Source organism: Leptonychotes weddellii, chromosome 2 (genome assembly GCF_054177405.1).
Source record: "Leptonychotes weddellii isolate Sample4059 chromosome 2, ASM5417740v2, whole genome shotgun sequence".
Lineage (NCBI taxonomy): Eukaryota > Metazoa > Chordata > Mammalia > Carnivora > Phocidae > Leptonychotes > Leptonychotes weddellii.
Window position 1 is genome coordinate 59,609,630 of NC_138370.1, and position 19,119 is coordinate 59,628,748.

The 19,119-nt window shown below is 37.1% G+C and overlaps 1 protein-coding gene across 2 annotated transcripts in view; it reads right to left on the minus strand.

The window, feature by feature from the left end:
- GLRB (glycine receptor beta) overlaps positions 1 to 19,119 on the minus strand; it is an 85,438-nt gene that overhangs the window by 51,238 nt on the left and 15,081 nt on the right. Inside the window, exon 3 of one of the 2 annotated variants that reach the window (XM_081811530.1) lies at positions 158 to 264. The exons of the other annotated variant lie outside the window; for it this stretch is intronic. Coding sequence (XP_081667656.1) covers positions 158 to 264 — 107 coding nt within the window. The remainder of the gene's footprint in view (positions 1 to 157; positions 265 to 19,119) is intronic. 2 annotated transcript variants of the gene reach the window in all.

Here is a 19,119-nt window from a genome sequence, read left to right on the forward strand (position 1 = left end):
TCACTAAATTGCTCTAAGTCTAAGCAACATCACAGGACAGTAGCATGCCAATTTGAAACCTTATTGTTTTGAATATCACAACTGAATGATTAAACACATAAAATTAAGTTTTAAACTGCAAAGATTGAAGATTTTGGGCGGGGGGTAAGAAACAAACCTTTAAAATTTGGTCTTATCCTGGGATCATAACTGACCAATAGCCTATTCAAGATATTGCTAGTGGAGTTGGCAGGTACTCGGGCAAGGTCCTCTGCTGACTGCTGGCTATAAGAGAAGAAAACAAAACAAAACTCTGGTAAGCATTTAGAAATAGCCAGCAATAGAAATGGGTAATTTTCCATGGAGAAAAGATGCTTTTTGAGACAAATTCACAACTACCACAAGGCTTTTCCAAATAGAAGTAAATAAAAATAGCAGGCATTGTCAGATGCCCAAAAGCTAGTTGTCATAAAAAATAAAAGACAAAAAAAGTATTTTAGCACTTAATTTTCTAAATTCATGAAACACTGCCCTAAATACTCCCTGTTGCTTTCTTTTAAATTAAATTAAGCAAACATCTTACTTGTTCAGAAGTAATCTGCAATCAAAATCTAGAGAAGCACAAAGGGAGTGCAGACAATGAGATAAAAGGGAAAAAAAACAGCAAAAAATAGTTTTTAAATAATGTATATTAACCTTCTGCCTAAGCAAAGGAGTATGTGAATACTATAATTATGAGGATATGGCCAGAGAGATAGCCTAACAATTCATAAAACTATCATGCTGACATTTATAAAATGGTATTGTCTAAGAAATAACCAATGAATGTCCTCACTGAGTTTAATATGTTGGGGAGAATGGTGGGGGGGAGAGGGAGGAAGTAGTGGTAAAAGAAGTTTCTCTATTACCAGATCAATTAAATAAGGAAAATACAGAGCTACAAGTTTCAGCTTTCTTTTCTACATATGTTTGCTTGTCAACTATCAAAAAGAGAAAAAACTGCCACATTTTTCTATTTTAAATAACTTAGAACAATTAATTTTGACCAAACTGGTATCATTTGAAAGCACTTAAAAACACAAACAAAAAATGCACTTCCTTGGAATCCAATGAAAAATGCTTTGTTGTTTACTGTTTGTTTCAGTTTGTTTTACCACCCATAAAGTCTTATATAATCATTGTTCCCCAGTACAAAAAAAAAAAAAAATCCATGACAATCACAAGGAAGTTTAAAATTATGCTTGGAGCATCTAGCCCTGTCTATTCTATTCTGTATTGATATGGTGAAAGTGTCAATTTCAAAAACGATATTAATTTATACGAAGCAAACTTAGAAGTAAGGGGGGTGGGGGGATGGGTTAACCTGGTGACGGGTATTAAGGAGGGCTTGTATTGAATGGAGCACTGAGTGTTATACGCAAACAGTGAATCATGGAACACTACATCAAAAACTAATGATGTAATGTATGGTGATTAACAAAATAAAATAAAATTAAAAAAATAAAGTGTAAGCAGACTTATAATAAACTAAAGCTTTTACAGGCAAAAAAAAAAAAAAAACAAAAGAAGTAAGGGGCATGGCTTTGTTTTGAAATCCAAGCTCTTACCTATCAGGCAATTCTGTTCTGAGTTAATTATCATACAATCTGCTGATAAGATATAACCCCTAGAGGTGGGGTGGGACTGATATTAAGTTTATAAAAAATCAAAAAATACTACAAACTGATACAATCTTTTCAAGTAGATATCAGAGTCCAAAATATTAAAGAAAAACATGATAATCAGTTAGTTAAACCTCCTAAAGGTGCAGGAGATTATATATATTATTTTAAAATTGCTTTTCATGGCCTTATCAGTGCCAATATCATAGCTGCAGGGACTTGGGGACTGGTAATGAGATTTTCCATTTCACTGCAGGTGAAATTGTAACCTCCCTAGAGCCAACTGTCATCCCTTATCAAAAGATTGAAAACTCTAAAGAGAATGAGGGTATGTGGGAAAATTGGATATTAGGATGCAAATTAGTGTTCAAACCCATCCAAAAGGTTTCTCATTCAGGGGAGGAAAATAGAATTGATTGATTACAAAATACATTTGTATTGGATCAATTAAGGACTGCATTATTGTGTCTCTTGATGTAAAATCCTTTACAAGTACATTCCTTCTAAGCAATGAAATGACCAGACAACATAAAAACAATTAACACTAATTTTAGTAGTAGAGAACTTTCCAGACTGATTTTTTTCTTCCAGCTGTGGAAGATGTCTCTTTGGAATATGGATTATTTTGAGCTAAAGCCCTTGAAAAACAGCAAATGCAGGGGAGGCTTTCTCTGAACTCCTATCTGCCTATAGACAGATTCTCCAAAAGGAATTTACTGTCATAAATCCCCTCCCTGGGAGTTTCATCAACTAAAGAAGATTGACTCTTATCACAGGAGAGGGCACCCAAAAAACTTTGTCACAAACTATCATACCTCCCATCTATTCTTCTAAAGGCCCATTCCTCTTTCCTAAAAATCCCATATTCTCCCTTAAGAAGCACACATCCTCCTCCCCTTTCTCTATGAAGAACATAATATAAGCTCTCAAATCTCACCACTCTTCAGGTAGTCACTTTTTTTTTTTTTTTAGCTCTGATGCCCCCATGAATGTGGTATTAAAAATTAATAATTTGTATACTTTTTCTCCTGTTAAAATTCTTGTTGTCATTTACTTCATAGACCTAGCTATTGAGGATAGAAGGGAAAAAAATCTTTCCTCCCCTACCGCTGTAAGTTGTGTCAATCAAACTCACTTTCTAGTCCTTGTAACTCAACCAAATTTTGTCCTTCCTCCATTCACTGGTTCAGAATAAATCCCCCTTCCCAGAATACTGTAACTTCCACTTCTCATTGTACTAATCTAAACCCAGCCTGTCCTTTAAGATTGCCCTCCTAAAATCTTGCCTCAATCGTCTCATCTTATGCTAATGAACACAAACATAAATATACTGTTTGGCAATTATATTATAGCTTTTTTTAATATCTGTGTATATATTACCAACTAGACTGAATGCAGACAGTATGATTCTTGAGGGAATCATGGCTTCTATATTTTTGCAATTCCCTATACTGTCTGATAGTATGAAATACACACTATCTCAAGCACTTTTCATCTGCCAGCTCTTTTTTTTTTTTTAAGATATATTTATTTGAGAGAGAGAAAGAGAGAGCGAGCAGGGATGGGGGGTTGCAGAGGGAGAGGGAGAGAACATCCCAAGCAGACTCCACACCTAGCACTGAGCCCAACACAGGGCTCTGTCTCACCACCCTGAGATCATGACCTGAGCCAAAATCAAGAGTCACAGGCTCAGCCGACTGAGCCACCCAGGCGCCCTCTATCGGCCAGCTCTTCTAAGTTGACTTCAGCCTCAGGATGGCTGTGTGTGCTAGAGGCCGTTCCACACATCACATCCAGGTAAAGAGCATTTCCTCCTGAGGCGTCTTCTTAGAATAAGGGTTAATTTTGTTCTTTTGTTTTCTTCAGAAGCTTCCCAGCATTGGCTACTGCTGAACCAATCACTGGCAAGGAGAAAAAAATGATCATGATTGGCTCAGATCAATAGTCCAGAATGAAATAGATAATTGAGAAATCAACTATCATGTCCATTACATTCTTTATTTGATAATCACAAACGCTCCCTTGATGAAACAGGAGAGATTATTAACCACCCAGAGAGCTGTTCTTCAGTGGAGAGAAAGAGAAAAATCCTGATTGGTGGAAGAGTACGCAGTAGGTGAGTTAATGGAGCTACCGAGGACATACACACAGAAACGAAGACAGCAAGGCTAAGAGAGTATCCTAAGGTAGTAGAGTTATGAAATCTGGTAATCCTGATTCCTAGTTATCATTTCACAATAAACTGCCATAATGGAAGTGAAATAGTATCTATCTTATCACCATCCATCCATATATTGCTTTAGGATATATATATTATATAAATGTGTGTGTATAGATGTATGTGTGTGTGTAATAGATATATTCTTAGTTTTTATTAGTCTTACTTATCATTGGTCCTGAAAAATCTGAGTCTGCTCTTTCTATAACTTATCAGAGTCACTCTTCCATCCAGACATCCCCAAATGTTTTTCTTTCTTTCCACAGCTAAAAAACAAAAACAAAAAAACAAAAAACAAAACAACAAAAATTCTTGTTTATTAACAACAATAAAAAAATCAATGTTGGCTAACAAAAATCTCTTCAAATTAATAAAAAAGGAATATATCAAATACATTATAGCCCCTTTCTTTTATTCTTATTTGTATCAATGTCTGTTGTAGTTAACCTGATATGAATATTCAGTTAACAGTTCCCCTTTCTTTATACTAGAAAGTCAAAGATATTTTAAAATTTAAGTGAAATCCCATGTAGTTCATATTCACATGCATGATATCAGGGGTTTTTCCTACCCGAAAACAATAAAAATCATTTGTTTAGCTCAGTCAATACTAAGATAATATTAAAGTCATCTCTACATGTTAAGATACAGTTTGAGTCTAGAAGCTACAGCACTTTCTGCCAAAGAGCTGAAATAATTTGCATTTTTTCCTCTGTCTGCACTTTACTATATAAACCTTATAATTTGGGAAAGTGACTAGTACTATTTACACAACACAAAAAGAAAAAGAAGAGTTAAGTGCATTTAATTAGGTCACACACTGCTATGTTTCATTGTTAGTCTTTATCTTCTGCATCTCAGTCCAATATTTTATCCATTTGACTATGCCATTTTGCTTTATTTCAAGAAATCTATCAACAATTCTATTATGACAAAACAGGATTTATTCCATAGAAATGTGATATTAATTTAAGAAAATAACTTACTTTACTCAGGCAAAGTGATCAAATGACTAGAGAAAATAATGTTTTATATCAAATGCCTTTTTACAACCAGTCTTCTTTTGTTCACTCGCCTAAACTTGAACCGATGTCATTACTAATATGTGAAGTTATGCGAGGAATGTATCAGGCTGTATAGCTGGGTGATGTAATGTTTTCCAGCACTAAAGGAAAAATCCAGAAATTTCTTTCCAAAGGGGAAACTCAGTTTTCCATTAACTGTAGAACACTCTTATTTTTACATGACCCTTTAGTGACCATACTGCACAGTTCAATATCAAAACTGGTGTGTACGAGCCTATTAACTGACCGTCTTCTCTCCAATCAGGAATCTGAGTCCAAAGGGATGCTTTTGTTTTTACGGAGCTATAAATGCAACAACAATGGTCAAAGTTCTTTTTGGACTTGCAAGCAGTCTGGCATATGCCAGCATGAGGAATCTGCGTGTGGGAGCTGCAAAGCCTCCAGCTGGACATGAACTGAGGCAAGAACAAAGCAGTAAAGAAAGAGCAAGTTTTGTAAAATGTGTAGGTTGTGTTATTTCTCCTCTTTACATAAGGGCAGTGATTCTTTACCTCTTTTTAGGTTATGGACAACACTAAGAATCTGGTAAAATCTATGTTCTTCCCTGAAAAATGCACACAAAGCTTACAACACTGAGGATCCTGGGCCTGAACACCTCAGGTTGTAGAAACTTTCCTTTGTGGAAACAAATGCTGTATCCTCATCTAAAATGAGAGGAAAGGAGAAGAATTAAAAAAAAAGATCAGATATCTCATAGCAACTGAAAGCTCAAAAAAAAAAAAAAAATGAGAGCGTGTCAAAGGGACACAGAAGCCAATGGAAAGGTTTCCCAAATGCTCAAATCTAAATCATTTGAGCAACTAAATAAAGTCATATTGGTTTATATTCCAAAGTATAAAATAAAAATCCATGAGTCCATATGGATACCAATAAATGATTAAATAAATAAATGAAGGAGAATAGACAAGTCTCTCATGCATAATTCCAAATAATTGGAATTTCAAATAGATCCTCTATTCTCATCTGGTGGAGTATAACTCCGCACTCCTTGGCATGTGCTGTGCATAGTGACTTCCTTCCAAAGAATATAGTGTGGGAAGGGGGAAAAGAGTGACTTTACAACAAAGAAACCTGACAAATACTACCTTAGCCAGGTGATCAAGGTTAACCTCAACAGTGTTAAGTCATGTTGATTTTATGTACCCTTAATAAAATGTGATGAGAATGGCATTGAATCCTGTGACCTTCCTCCCAAAAACACATAACTCCAGTCTAATCCTGAGGAAAACATGAGATAAATCCCAGTAGAGTGACATTTTACAAAATACCTGACTAGTACTCCTCAAAACCATCATGGTCATGTAAAAAAAGGAAGGTCTGAGAAATTGTCACAGCCAAAGGAGCCTAAGGAAACATGAAGACTATATGTAATATAATATATTGAATGCGATCCTGGAACAGAAAAAGGACATGGGGTAAAAACTAAGGAAACCTGAATAAAGAATGGACTTTAGTTAGTAACAGTGTATCAACAGTGGTTCTTCAATTGTAAAAAAAAAAAAAAAAAAAATGTATCATACTAATGCAAGATGCTAATAATAGGAGAAACTAGGAGCAGAGTATTTGTGAACTCTATATTTTGGCAAATTTTTTGTAAATCAAAAGCTGTTCTAAAATAAAGTTTATTTGGGACGCCTGGGTGGCTCAGTCATTAAGCGTCTGCCTTCGGCTCAGGTCATGATCCCAGGGTCCTGGGATCGAGCCCCACATCGGGCTCGCTGCTTGGCGGGAAGCCTGCTTCTCCCTCTCCCACTCCCCCCTCTTGTGCTCTCTCTATCTCTCTCTCTCCGAAATAAAATAAATAAAATCTTAAAAAAACTTTAAAAAAAATAAATAAAATAAAATAAAGTTTATTTGAGGGGGGAAAAAAAAAGCAGAGTGCCAAAGACTTTAACTTCACCAAAGAATACAAACAGATGGCAAATAAACCTATGGAAAGAAGCTCCACATCATATGGCACAGGGAAATGCAAATTAAAACAATGATTTTTCATTGCAATTTTAATTTGCATTATACATCTATTACAATGCCAAAATCCACAACACTGACACCACCAAATGCAAATGAAGATATGGAACAATAGGAACTCTGACACATTTCTAGTGGGAATGCAAAATGGTGCAGCCACTTTGAAAAACAGGGGGCAATTTCTTAAAAAACTAAACATATTGTTACCATACGATCCAGCAATCTCACTCCTTGGTATTTACCCAAAAGATATAAAAACTTAACATCTACACAAACAAACCTGCACAGAAATTTTTATAACAGCTTTATTCATAATTGCCAAACTTGGAAGCAACCAAGATGTTTTTTAGTAGATGAATGGATAAATAAATTGTGGTACATCCAGACAATGGAATATTATTTAGCACTAAAAATAAATGATCTATCAAGCCATGAAAAGACATAGAGAAACCAGAAATACATATTACTAAATGAAAGAAGACAATATGAAAAGGCTACTATGTGATGATTTCAACTACATGACATCGTGGAAAAGGCAAAACTATGGAGACTGTAAAGGAGGTTGTCAGGGACTGGGGTGAGTGGGGGATTAACAGGCAGAGCACAGAGGATTTTTAGAGCAGTGAAAATACACTTCTAGATAATCAGACAGATAGATATACAAAGACAGAGAAACACTTTATATATTCAGGTAATGAATTAAGTCGGTAGTTATGTATGAATCCAGATAACTGCAAGGTTATTATAGAGGGGTTTTATTTGTTTTGTATTTTCCTAATTACAGTATAACTTATTATTACCTCTCTTGACAGCTTCTATATTTATTTTCCATTCTGTTTTCAGAGATTCAACTGTGAACAGAAGGTTTATGAATACAGTGAGTGATACCTTTTACATGACTAGTTGAGTTTAATAAGTTTATATTTATTCAAAAAGGATGTGTTTATGGTATGTGTGCCTATGTGTGGCACAGTCTACTGTGTTATTACAGGCCAAGAATCATAACTAAGAACAGTGTTTCACAGCAATCATTTTATTTACCCCTCAATTGGGCTTAAGGAACTGTTGGATCCTGTGGAAATATTTTCATATCTTGTCTACCTTCAATTATGCAATTACATCATCCATGGCTCAAAGAAAAAACATTTTTCACAAAGTAGAAACATCTATTTGCAGAGATGCTGGATTCTGGATACCAGTGACTTCCCAATCTCATCAGAGGCTGTGGTCTTTTTTAACTTTCTATCACATGTGAGATTACTCATCCTATGAATACTACAAGGATCGTCTACTGACCCGTATGTTTCTCAAACAGTGTAAAACACTGTACATTCTCACTACTTTGTATTGGTTTACTAATTTGATAGAAACCTCATAACATAAGGAAGCAAACTTAAACCTCAAAACACTCACTGAGCAATTACTTTCCATGCTCTGCAGAAAGAGTACTATATCCTGGCTTAACAAATATGAATCCATAGTAATATCTCTAACTGCTACCAACTGTAACTACAACTGTACTTATCTTTTCTCAATTTTCTATTTCCATACAGAGATAAATATAAAATGTTTCCCTTCCCGCCTAACAGAAACGGTGATAAGATAAATCCCACACTCACACACACATAATAAAGTTAAGTGTGGGTATAACTGAAGAAACACTTGTCTAAGAGCAAAGAGACTAGCATTATAGACCCCAACAGACTACTATAAGGTTACTTACTCCATTATATTGGGCAAATCCCTTTCTGAGCCTCAGTATACTCACCTTTAAATCAAAGGTCTAAATAAGGTGATCTGTAAGATCCCATTTGGTTGCTCATCCAGTTCTACTAGTAGTGGATGCTGTGGTACCTTATCCTCCCCATCACCCCTTTGGAACTGAGGCTTCTGCCAGGAATGCGGGTTTCTTAAGGCTCTGAGCTGGGTCACTTCTAGAATAGCCTTCAGCTGAAGGAAGGTGTCTTGCCCTGGAGTCAACTCATACCCGAAGACTTTGATATGGGGACACAAAAGTATTCAAGTCTCTTCCTATGATTGAGACAACTTTGAAAGACCATTCCAGCTTCAGAGCTCCCTGTAGCATCAAACCCATGCCTCAGGTGCAACTGCACTGTTCCTATGTGTGAACCTGCTTCCCGTTCCCAAGAAGTGTTGTTCCAAAAGCAATCTCTTTCTGCATGGAAATCTTCATCTCACGGTCCGTCTTAGAGAGAACTCAACCCACAACATCAACTAAATAATGCAATTCCTTAAAGAACAACAAAAACGTATCACTCAATTATCTTTATGCTAAATATTTCCCTGACTTTAGTCATTCCTTGAATTCATTTAACAAAGTTTTTGAGCATTTTCTATACGCCATGCATGATACCATGTGCTGGTTATGTGTTTAAGAATCAAACACAAATGTTGGTTATTCTGATGAAAATGTAGTATTTAAAATTGTGGGTTCAGACAGATTTATCTAGCGGTTCTCAGCTTTGCTGTGCACTGACTTCACCTGAGAAACTCTGCAAATGACTGAGGCCTAGTCCCACCCCAGATTTAATTAGTATGGGATGAAGTCCAAGCATCAGGATTTTAGAAGCTCCTCAGATGATTCTAATGGTCAGAAGAATCACTTGTTAGAAAAGAGAGTTTACAGTGAAACGATATGGAATTAAAAACTGAGGAAGTCCAACATTTAGTGAGCAGATGGAGGAAGATAACCCAACAATTAAGACAAAGAATAAACCGCCCAAGAGGAAGGAGGAAATCCAGAAGCATGTGGTGGCAAAAAAACTTAAGGAGAAAGAATATTTATTTATTTATTAAGATTTTATGTATTTATTTGACAGAGAGAGACACAGCGAGAGAGGGAACACAAGCAGGGGAAGTGGGAGCGGGAGAAGCAGGCTTCCCGCTGAACAGGGACCCTGATGTGGGGCTCGATCCCAGGACTCTGGGATCATGACCTGAGCCGAAGGCAGATGCTTAGCGACTGAGCCACCCAGGTGCCCCAGGAGAAAGAATATTTTATGGAATGGTTGGTTAATGGGACCAAATGCCCCTGAGAGGTTAAGGTGAAGAATGAAATCTCCCCCATGGGATTTAGCAAAAGGAGAGCTGTTTCTCAGCTGAGAGAGACAGGAGCCAGGCGGGAGTGGGCAGAGTATTGAGTGGTAGGGTAGGAAATGGAGCCTCCTTCTCCTCATGGACATACCAACTTAGCAGCAATGCACAGATCAATTCTCTTGTCAGAAATCCAAAAGCTAGTTGAGAGGCTTCTATACCCAAGCAGGTGCAATGAAACTAGTAGGAAAAGTAGAGACACCCTTTCACCATAATTCCCAACCTAGTACAGCATAGCACAGTGTAATATCATCCAGAGGTGTCCTCAGCTCCCTGCTTCTCCCTGAGGAGGGAAAGAGTCAGACCTCACATCTAATATCCCAGCTTTGCCAGGTGCTACCCTAGGGACCAGCTCCTATCTCGCCCATCTGGGGGGATGTGGGACCCAGCACACACGCTAGTCCCTGGGGACGACAGAGAACAAAGCAGCTGTGCCAACAAGCGGCACTGACCACAGCTCCACACCCACCACCTTGCTGCAGTGACTGGGCTAGAAACCCAGGTCCTCCCTGTATCTGCACTCCCAGAGTCACTGCATTCACAGTAGCCACAATACAGAAACAAGCTAAATGCCCACTGACAGATGAATGGATAAAAAATTGTGGTATATACATACAATCAAGTACTATCCAGCCTTTTTTTTTTTTTTTAAGATTTCATTTATTTATTTGTCAGAGAGAGAGACAGTACAAGCAGGGGGAGCAGCAGGCAGAGGCAGAGGGATAAGCAGGCTTCCCACTAAGCAGGGAGCCCGTGTGGGACTCAATCCCAGAACCCTGGGATCATGACCTGAGCCAAAGGCAGACGCCTAACCAACTGAGCCACCCAGGCGCCCCCTATCCAGCCTTTAAAGAGAAGGAAATTCTGCAGCATGCAACAGGGATGAATCTTGAGGTCATTATGCTTAGTGAAATAAGCTAGTCACAGAAGCATAAGTACTGCATGATTCCACTCATATGAGGTATCTAGAGTAATCACACTCAGAGAAGCAAAGAAGAAAATGATGGTTGGCTTCAGTGAGAAGAAATGAGCAGCTGCTAATCAAAAAGTAAAATTCAGTTATGCAAAATGAGTAAGTTCTAGAGATCTGCTGTTTAACACCGTCTATACCTAATAATACTGTATTACACCCAAAAATCTGTTAAGAGGGCTACGTGTTATATTAAGTGTTCTTATCACATTGAGATGAAAAAAAATTTAAAAACACAATTTCTAGTGACACCCCCAAAAAGAAAATGTATACTGTATGTATACATATAATAAATTTTGAATGAGTTATTGCTCAATTGAATGTAAGAAAAAAGTCAAAAATTTGTTTTTTTTAAGTGAATCAAATGGCTGATTACTGAACTATCTGTACAGCTATTATTTGGAAATGAGAGAAAGGATGACCTCTTCCATAAATGTGCTGCATTAACCGATATGCCTATTTTAAAAGTAAGTCTTGACCCTACACCACATCATATACAAGAAACGAACTGAAGTGGATTACACAACTAAATGTGAAACATAAAACAGTAAGGCTCTCAGGAAAAAAAAAAAAAGGCAAAAAAACCAAAATAGACTATCTTCATGACCCTGGAACAAAGATTTTTTAAAAACACAAAAGCATTAACAATAACTAATAAATCAGAGATCATTCAAAACAAGTACTTCAATTCATCAAAAATTACCATTAAGAAGTTGAAAATGCATGACAAAGATTGGAGAAGAGATTTGCAGTGCATGCATGTGACAAAGCATCTTGTCTAGAATGTATGAAGAACCACATACCAGTCAGGAAAAAAAAAAAAACAACAATTAAGTGGATGAACACCTGAAATGGCACTTTGCAAAAAAGGATAGCTAAAAATCCAATATATGTATGAAAAGATGCTCAACAATATTAATCACTGGGGAAATGAAAATTAAAATCACATTGCAGTACCATGATACCCACACCAGATGGCTAAAATTCAACGCTACTAATTAACACTACTAATATCAACTTTGGACATGAATGTGGAGCAGTTGGAACTCTCCTACATTAATGATGAAGTTTAATTGGAAAACTGTCCGTATCTTCCAAAGTTCAATATACACATAGCCCCTGATACCAAAATTTCACTCTTAGGTATATGCTTATATCTACCAAAATGCATGTGTAAAAATGTTCATAACACCTTTAATAAACCCAAATAATAATGACCCCAAAATGGAAGCATTATGAATGTTCATCAACAGTAATAATAGCAATATTCAAACTTTACCTGAATTCCTGGAACACTGGGACATTAAGAAATATCTTCACCATTTAGCATTGTGGGAAGCACCTAACTGCAAAGATCCTGTCTCCAGATGACCTGTTAAGACTCATGGTTAACCCCTTGTTTGCCTATGACAAGACAGAAACCCTCTAAACTCCCCTTTTTTTCTCATAAATGAGTACCTGAACTGTTTGTCCCCACTGACCAACCTGAACTAGATGCCTGGCAACTTCACTTGAACAAACTTGGGTTAGGCTTCTCTTCTCCCCAAAGGCCCCTCAATTTTCTCATGCCCCTGAGATTAAGCAGTCACTTGGAAAGCAGAACAAACCCTCCTTAATGAACTTCTCCAAGAACTGGCTTGTGGCAAAGAAAAATTGTCCAATTTTGTCACCTGCTCACTGCACTCCCCAACACCTGGTTCCTTCTAGCCTCATTTATTCCTATAAAAGATAAACCCCTTCTGCCTGACCTCTGAGATGCTTACAGATCTTAGAGTCAGAGCATTCTCTCTATTGCAACAATCCTTTCAAATCAAACCTTTACCTAAGTTCAGATTTGTTTTCCATTTGACAATAAAGTAGGCAAATATACAAAGATAGTATATTCAAGATGATTAAATGCAACACAGCAATGAGGAGGAAAGGACTATTGCTATACCCACAACATGGATGAAATCTCGCAGATATGATGATGTTGAGTGAAATGATTTTCCAGGATTATTAGCCCTGTTTACAGATGAGCTAACGGAGGCACAGAGGCTAATAATCCTGGAAAATCATTCCTTCATAAAAGACCTGTTGTCAGGATTAGACAATTTAAGTAAAGACCTTAGAATAGTACCTTATTCTTTGTGTTATATATCAATTCACAGTAACCTATTTTGTGTCATAGGCAAAGGAAGAGAAATCTGTTACAAAATAAGACAACCCAGTCAGGGAAAAAAAAAAAAAAGTGGAGTCCAAACCAGTTGAAATTTATCAATATGTGATTTGGTTAAGCAAATATGTGGAATATTCTGATTTCTTACATGTATACATACTGTAAATTCATGTATCTTATTTTTCTGATCAATACTGTAGTTCTACAGCTCTCTAGAAAATTATGGTACTGAGCTAGCAATAGGAAGTAGTTTTCTTGCTACTACAAACCAAAACTTAAAAACAGGATATTAAGAGAGGCCAGAGCAGAAATTGGGAACTGAAACAAAAATTTAAGCTTCATAGCCCTTTCGAGTAAAGAGCTCCAAGAGATACTGCAGAGCTTTTGGATAAAGGGGCTTCTGCTACTCAAGAGTGAGCTGAGTGAACTGCTGAAAAGCCACCACTATTGATCCTGTTTCTGCTGTAACTCTCTTTGCAGCGTTTCTAAGGTATAAGATTATTTGTGAGATAGAAATCAGAAAAGTATCTCTTTTGAATTAGATCTTCATTAAAACATCCGCAGGCACACATGTCTGAACAATAATAAGTGTCCTAAACAAAAATCCCACTACAAGATACAAAGGCAGTAAGTATGAATGTCATTCAGTGAGATGAACTGCTTCTTTGCAATATGTGGTGGCATCTGGATAATGAAAGATAAGCCTTTTTTTGTTGTTCTTATCAACCATTGTTTGGAAGCCAATGTAACTTTTTATTGAATGAGCTAGACTCTAGAAGACTCAATTATTAAAAAAAAAAAAAATGTTTTTCCCCCTACACCCATCCAGACTCACTCTGTGAGCTAGTACTTGGATGAAATCTCCAGCACATCTCTTAACATTTACCGTCACTCTCAGATAATAAAAAGTTTCCACTGGCACTTTCGGTGCCTCTAGAATTGTCACTTTTATAATTCAGATGCCCATTCCCTGGTAATAATAAATGATTCAAAAATGACACTCCCTCCCTCCCCTAGTCAAGTCTTCCTCAGAAAGGAGTTGTGGGCCGGACTAGCTTTTGCTTGTTCTCCTGCCTTGTTAGTTTAGAGCATCTTTGTGGGTTTCTCAAAATCCTCTCTTTGACAACCTCTCACTTCAATGACCATGAAATGGCCATGGCTTTTCTTCAGCTGCCAACTCCTGATTCCAACCTTCACCCCCAGGTATTCTGCAGCCCACACCTCACAGGCACACTGCTGGGGTTCCATCACCCTCCCAGGCCTTTTGGGGCAAATTTCCTTGGTTTTAAACATCAAGCCAGCACGTTCTTGCTTGGTTTGCTCTCACTCTGTCACTGTCTACTTCTCTTGTTCTCTCTCATATGACCAACATCTGAGTCACAGTGAATACTCAAAGTATTCTTTTTTCCCGACAATCAGAAAGCGAATCTCCATGTCCTGGTAGCCCTCTTCTCTCTACTATATCTCCTCTAGCCAAAGTCACAGCCATGCCTTTGACTTCTCTGATGTGAATCAGATACCAATCTACTATGAGCCCCCCAAAATACAGGGGAGAGACATGGTTCTGTCTCTCACTAGATTTGAGAATGAGGAAAAACATTTTCCTCCCATCTCCAATGGCAGCGGGTATGGAAAATGCTACTGGGCTCCTGCAACTTTCTCCAAAGAATTTCTCCTATTTGGTCTCTTCAATCTTAACCCATTAAGGCCACCAAGGCACCTATCATTTTGTTCTTGGCCTTTGGGGCTTCAGCTAAAACTGAGTCAGAAAGAATCCTACTTCAACTTCCTGATATACTAAGTTAACTTTTAACTGCTCTTAGTGGTTCTAACAGAAAATGTAAGTAATTATAGATTATTTATTTAATAAGGTAAATGTTAATATTTACTTAAAAATAAATGTAAATAATTAAGATGCTCCTTAATATCAAATAATCAATTATGATTTCTATATTTTGGATTCTGGCAGGACATAAGTATAAATGACTTTCAAATACAGAAGGTGATTATGAATTGATATAGATAGGCAGACTTTTTGAAGTAGAGATTTAAGAATTTTTACACGAGCTAAGATTTGAGAATTATGAAATTATCAATTAGAATTTTAATAACTTGGCTTTCTAATTAAATAAAAGTGCTTTGTCCTAATTAATAGTTGAATCAACAGTTGGTCATTTCCACAGAAGAGTTCAAAAAAACCTCTATTTCAAAAATACCACCTTTATTTTCATTTAATATGAAGAGTTTAGAGTAGTATGTAAAAGATAGCAGCAGTTCATGTCTTATAAATTCTATTTCTTCCCCTACAAGGTCACTTCCATCTATAAGAAAGCCTTAATTAATATTCCTGTTCAAGGGTTTTTTTTTTTTTCCTAAAATTTCACACACTATTGAAAGGTAATTTGTGCAATACGGCTTAGAAATGGGACTCCAAAGACAAACAAGTATATGGAAAGAAAACAAGATGTAAACTCATCTTCTGGAACCCACAGAGAAGATCAATGAACCATAACCAGTTATCTACTGCATGGTACAGGAGTAGCAGTCAATTACAACCTATACGGGGCGTACAGATCCTGCATGGTTATGTAATGGAGACTTAAGAGAAATATAGGTGATGCCCTGCTATCTATCAGAAGATTTTGTTTTGGCATCTGTGTCCTAGCCCAGAATAAATGGCAAGGATAGTAGGTGCAATATGCTGATACCAGATGAAGTCCCTTTTTATGTTTTCCAGGGTAATAGGACTTTTAAGCAAAACAATTGTTTGTCTAGTTTGCTTCTATCACTGTGAACCTCATAGACAAGCTGGCAAAAAAAAAGATAAAAATGCTATCTGAGGTAACATTTTCCACTTCTCTGTGAGTTTCTGCCATTGTGGAATCACTCCAGCAACTGTCCCCACTCTCCTGCATCACGAGCTTTCTCTCTCTACCAGAACCTTTTCACCACCTTACAAATATGCTTTATTATCCCCCATCTGTAAAAACCTTCCTCTTGATCCTACATTCCCTCAACTATAGCTCATTACTACTCTGCTTCCTTTTACATCAAAATTCCTCAGAAGAATCTTAATACTTTCAACCCCCATTTCTTCGCTAATGCCTTTTAAGTCCAGTGTAGCGAGATTTTGTAACCATCTATAGAAACAAGTCTTATCAAGGTCAATGATGTTGTCAAATGCAATGACCAGTTCTCAATGCTCACCTCTCTTGAGCTAACAGCAGTACTTGACATTGTTGCGCCCTACCCACCTTCTTAAAAAGATTTTCTTAATTTGACTTCAGTTCTAAGTAAAAGACACGGTCTTTAATTCCAGTCTTACTTTCACTAGCTGTTCCTTCCCATTCTCCTTTGCCTGTTGTTCTTTATTTCTTCAACTTCATCCCCAGTCATTTCTCAGATGTTACTTTCCTAAGTCACTTTCTAAGTGACCTCATCCACTTCATTAATTTACAACTCGCAAATTTATACCTCCAGACTGCACCATTCCCCGGAATTTCTGACTCTATATTCAAAGGCTTACTGGACATTTCCTCTTTAAAGTCTAATAGAGACCCCCAAATTAATATGATCAAGACCAAACTCCTGATTTTCCTTCACTTCTTATCTACTCTTAATGTAGTCTTTGATAGACCTCTCAGTAAATGAAAAAACTTCATGCTTTCTGTTGCTCAGACCCAAAACATGGGAATCACCTTTCCAATGACCTACAAGCTTTCTGACTCTTCCATCATCCACTCTGTTCTTGGTCTCCAGACTGTTGTTTAAACACACAAAGCCTGCTTCAGGACTTTGGTATTTGGTGTCCCTTTCCCTGAATCATTGTTCTTCTAGAGATCTCCATGGCTTTCATCTTTACTTCTTTCAGCTCCTATTCAAATCTTACCTTATCAGAAAGATATTTTTGACCAACATGCATAAAATAGCAACCCCCTACACCCTCGATACTCCTTATCCTGCTCTATTTTTCCCCATAGCACTAATCACTACTTACCATGTTAAAAATTCATGTTTACATGTTCATGTTCTGTCTACCACTAGAATCAAACTTCCTGAGGGCAAGAACTTTGTTTTGGTCACAGCTTATCCCAGGCACCTAGGTCAGGGCCTGGCACAAACTAAATGCTTGATAAAGAACAACTGAATAAACTAAATGATTAATTTTTAACACACAAAATGAGAAGTAGACAGTAGGTCCATTGAGGATCAGAAAGAGATTGTTTGCTCTAAGTTGAAAATTTGCATTAAGAATTGCGAAATAGGGCGCCTGGGTGGCTCAGTTGGTTAAGCGACTGCCTTCAGCTCAGGTCATGATCCTGGAGTCCCGGGATCGAGTTCCGCATCGGGCTCCCTGCTATGCAGGGAGTCTGCTTCTCCCTCTGACAAATCTCACAGATAAAATGAACAAAATAAGGCACTCATTAAAGATATTTACTGGATTATTCCACTTATATGCAGTTGAAAATTAGGTAAGTTTAATATACTGTATGGTAATCTTCAAGAAGGCAGTGAGTAATTGGAAGAGGACATGAAGTGGCTTCTAAGGTTTGAGTAATGTTCTATCTCTAGATCTGAGTGCAGGTTACATGGTTAAATGTGAACTTATTAAGCTGTATACTTACGATTAGTGCATTTCTCTGTATGCATATTAGACTTCAGAATGTTTAAAATAATACACACAAAAACAACTTTTATGTTTAATTGTATGTGTGTATACACCCACATGGACAGACACAAACACCTGCATATATACATACATGAAAAGAGAGAGAGACAGACTGTAAGAGCAACTAAAAGATGATACTAGAATTACTGGTTAAAACTAAAAATCTCTAATATTCTATATGAAAGGGGGTAAATGCATGTGTCCAAATTTGTTACAGTCACTATATGATAATTCCCTTTTTTATCTCCAAAGAATTGGGACTATGGCTTTTTATCTTTTGAAAGCAGAGCCAAGAGCGCCTGGGTGGCTCAGTTGGTTCAGCGACTGCCTTCGGCTCAGGTCATGATCCTGGAGTCCCAGGATCGAGTCCCGCATCGGGCTCCCTGCTCGGCAGGGAGTCTGCTTCTCCCTCTGACCCTCCCCCCTCTCATGCTCTATCTCATTCTCTCTCAAATGAATAAATAAAATCTTAAAAAAAAAAAAAAAAGAAAGCAGAGCCAAAGAGAACTGTGTGTTTTACACTTGATTTCCTTTGTAGTTTGTAGATCTTATTGTATGAGTATATGGAGTTTGAAGAAAGAATGGATCATATACTGTTCCCTGACAATAGTAGCTCAGAATGACTTCTTATTTACAAAACTCTATTGGTAACTAACATCCAAACTGAAACCATTAATCAAACTAATGAGTAGTTTTTATGTGGTGGAACACACATCAATGAACAGGAAGATTGTAAGACTGTGTGCTCAGAAACTGACATTCTGTTATTTAGATAGAACTTCAATGAGTTTCAAATCTCAGTAAAAGCCAACAAGTAAACCTAATGTGTTATTTGAAAAATGAAAAAAAAATATACAAAGGACAAGTGAAATCAAGATAAAGAAAAATGAGTTCTTATTGGTGAAAGTAACAACTAAATAAATACAAACCGGAAAGAAAGCTAATTAAAAAAAAACAAAAAAACAAAAAAACTTGAACTAAGAATCAGAAGACCTAAGTTTTACTCCCAGCTCCTAGCCAGTGGTATGCCCTTAAGAAAGCCATTTGACCTTGGTTTTCTTACCTTCCAAATAAACAGGATGGACTATGATGTGCTGTATGAGCAAAAACTTGGCCTAAAATACCCACCTGGATTAGATCACTAGAATACTGTTAACCTAATGACCTTAAGAAAGCTACATAAACATGCTCCACAACACAAACTTTTCATATATAAAGGATGAATGACATTGCCTGCTATATAGATTCATTGTATTAAATGGGGCCATATGTCAAGCCGATGGTGTCCACCCTTGCA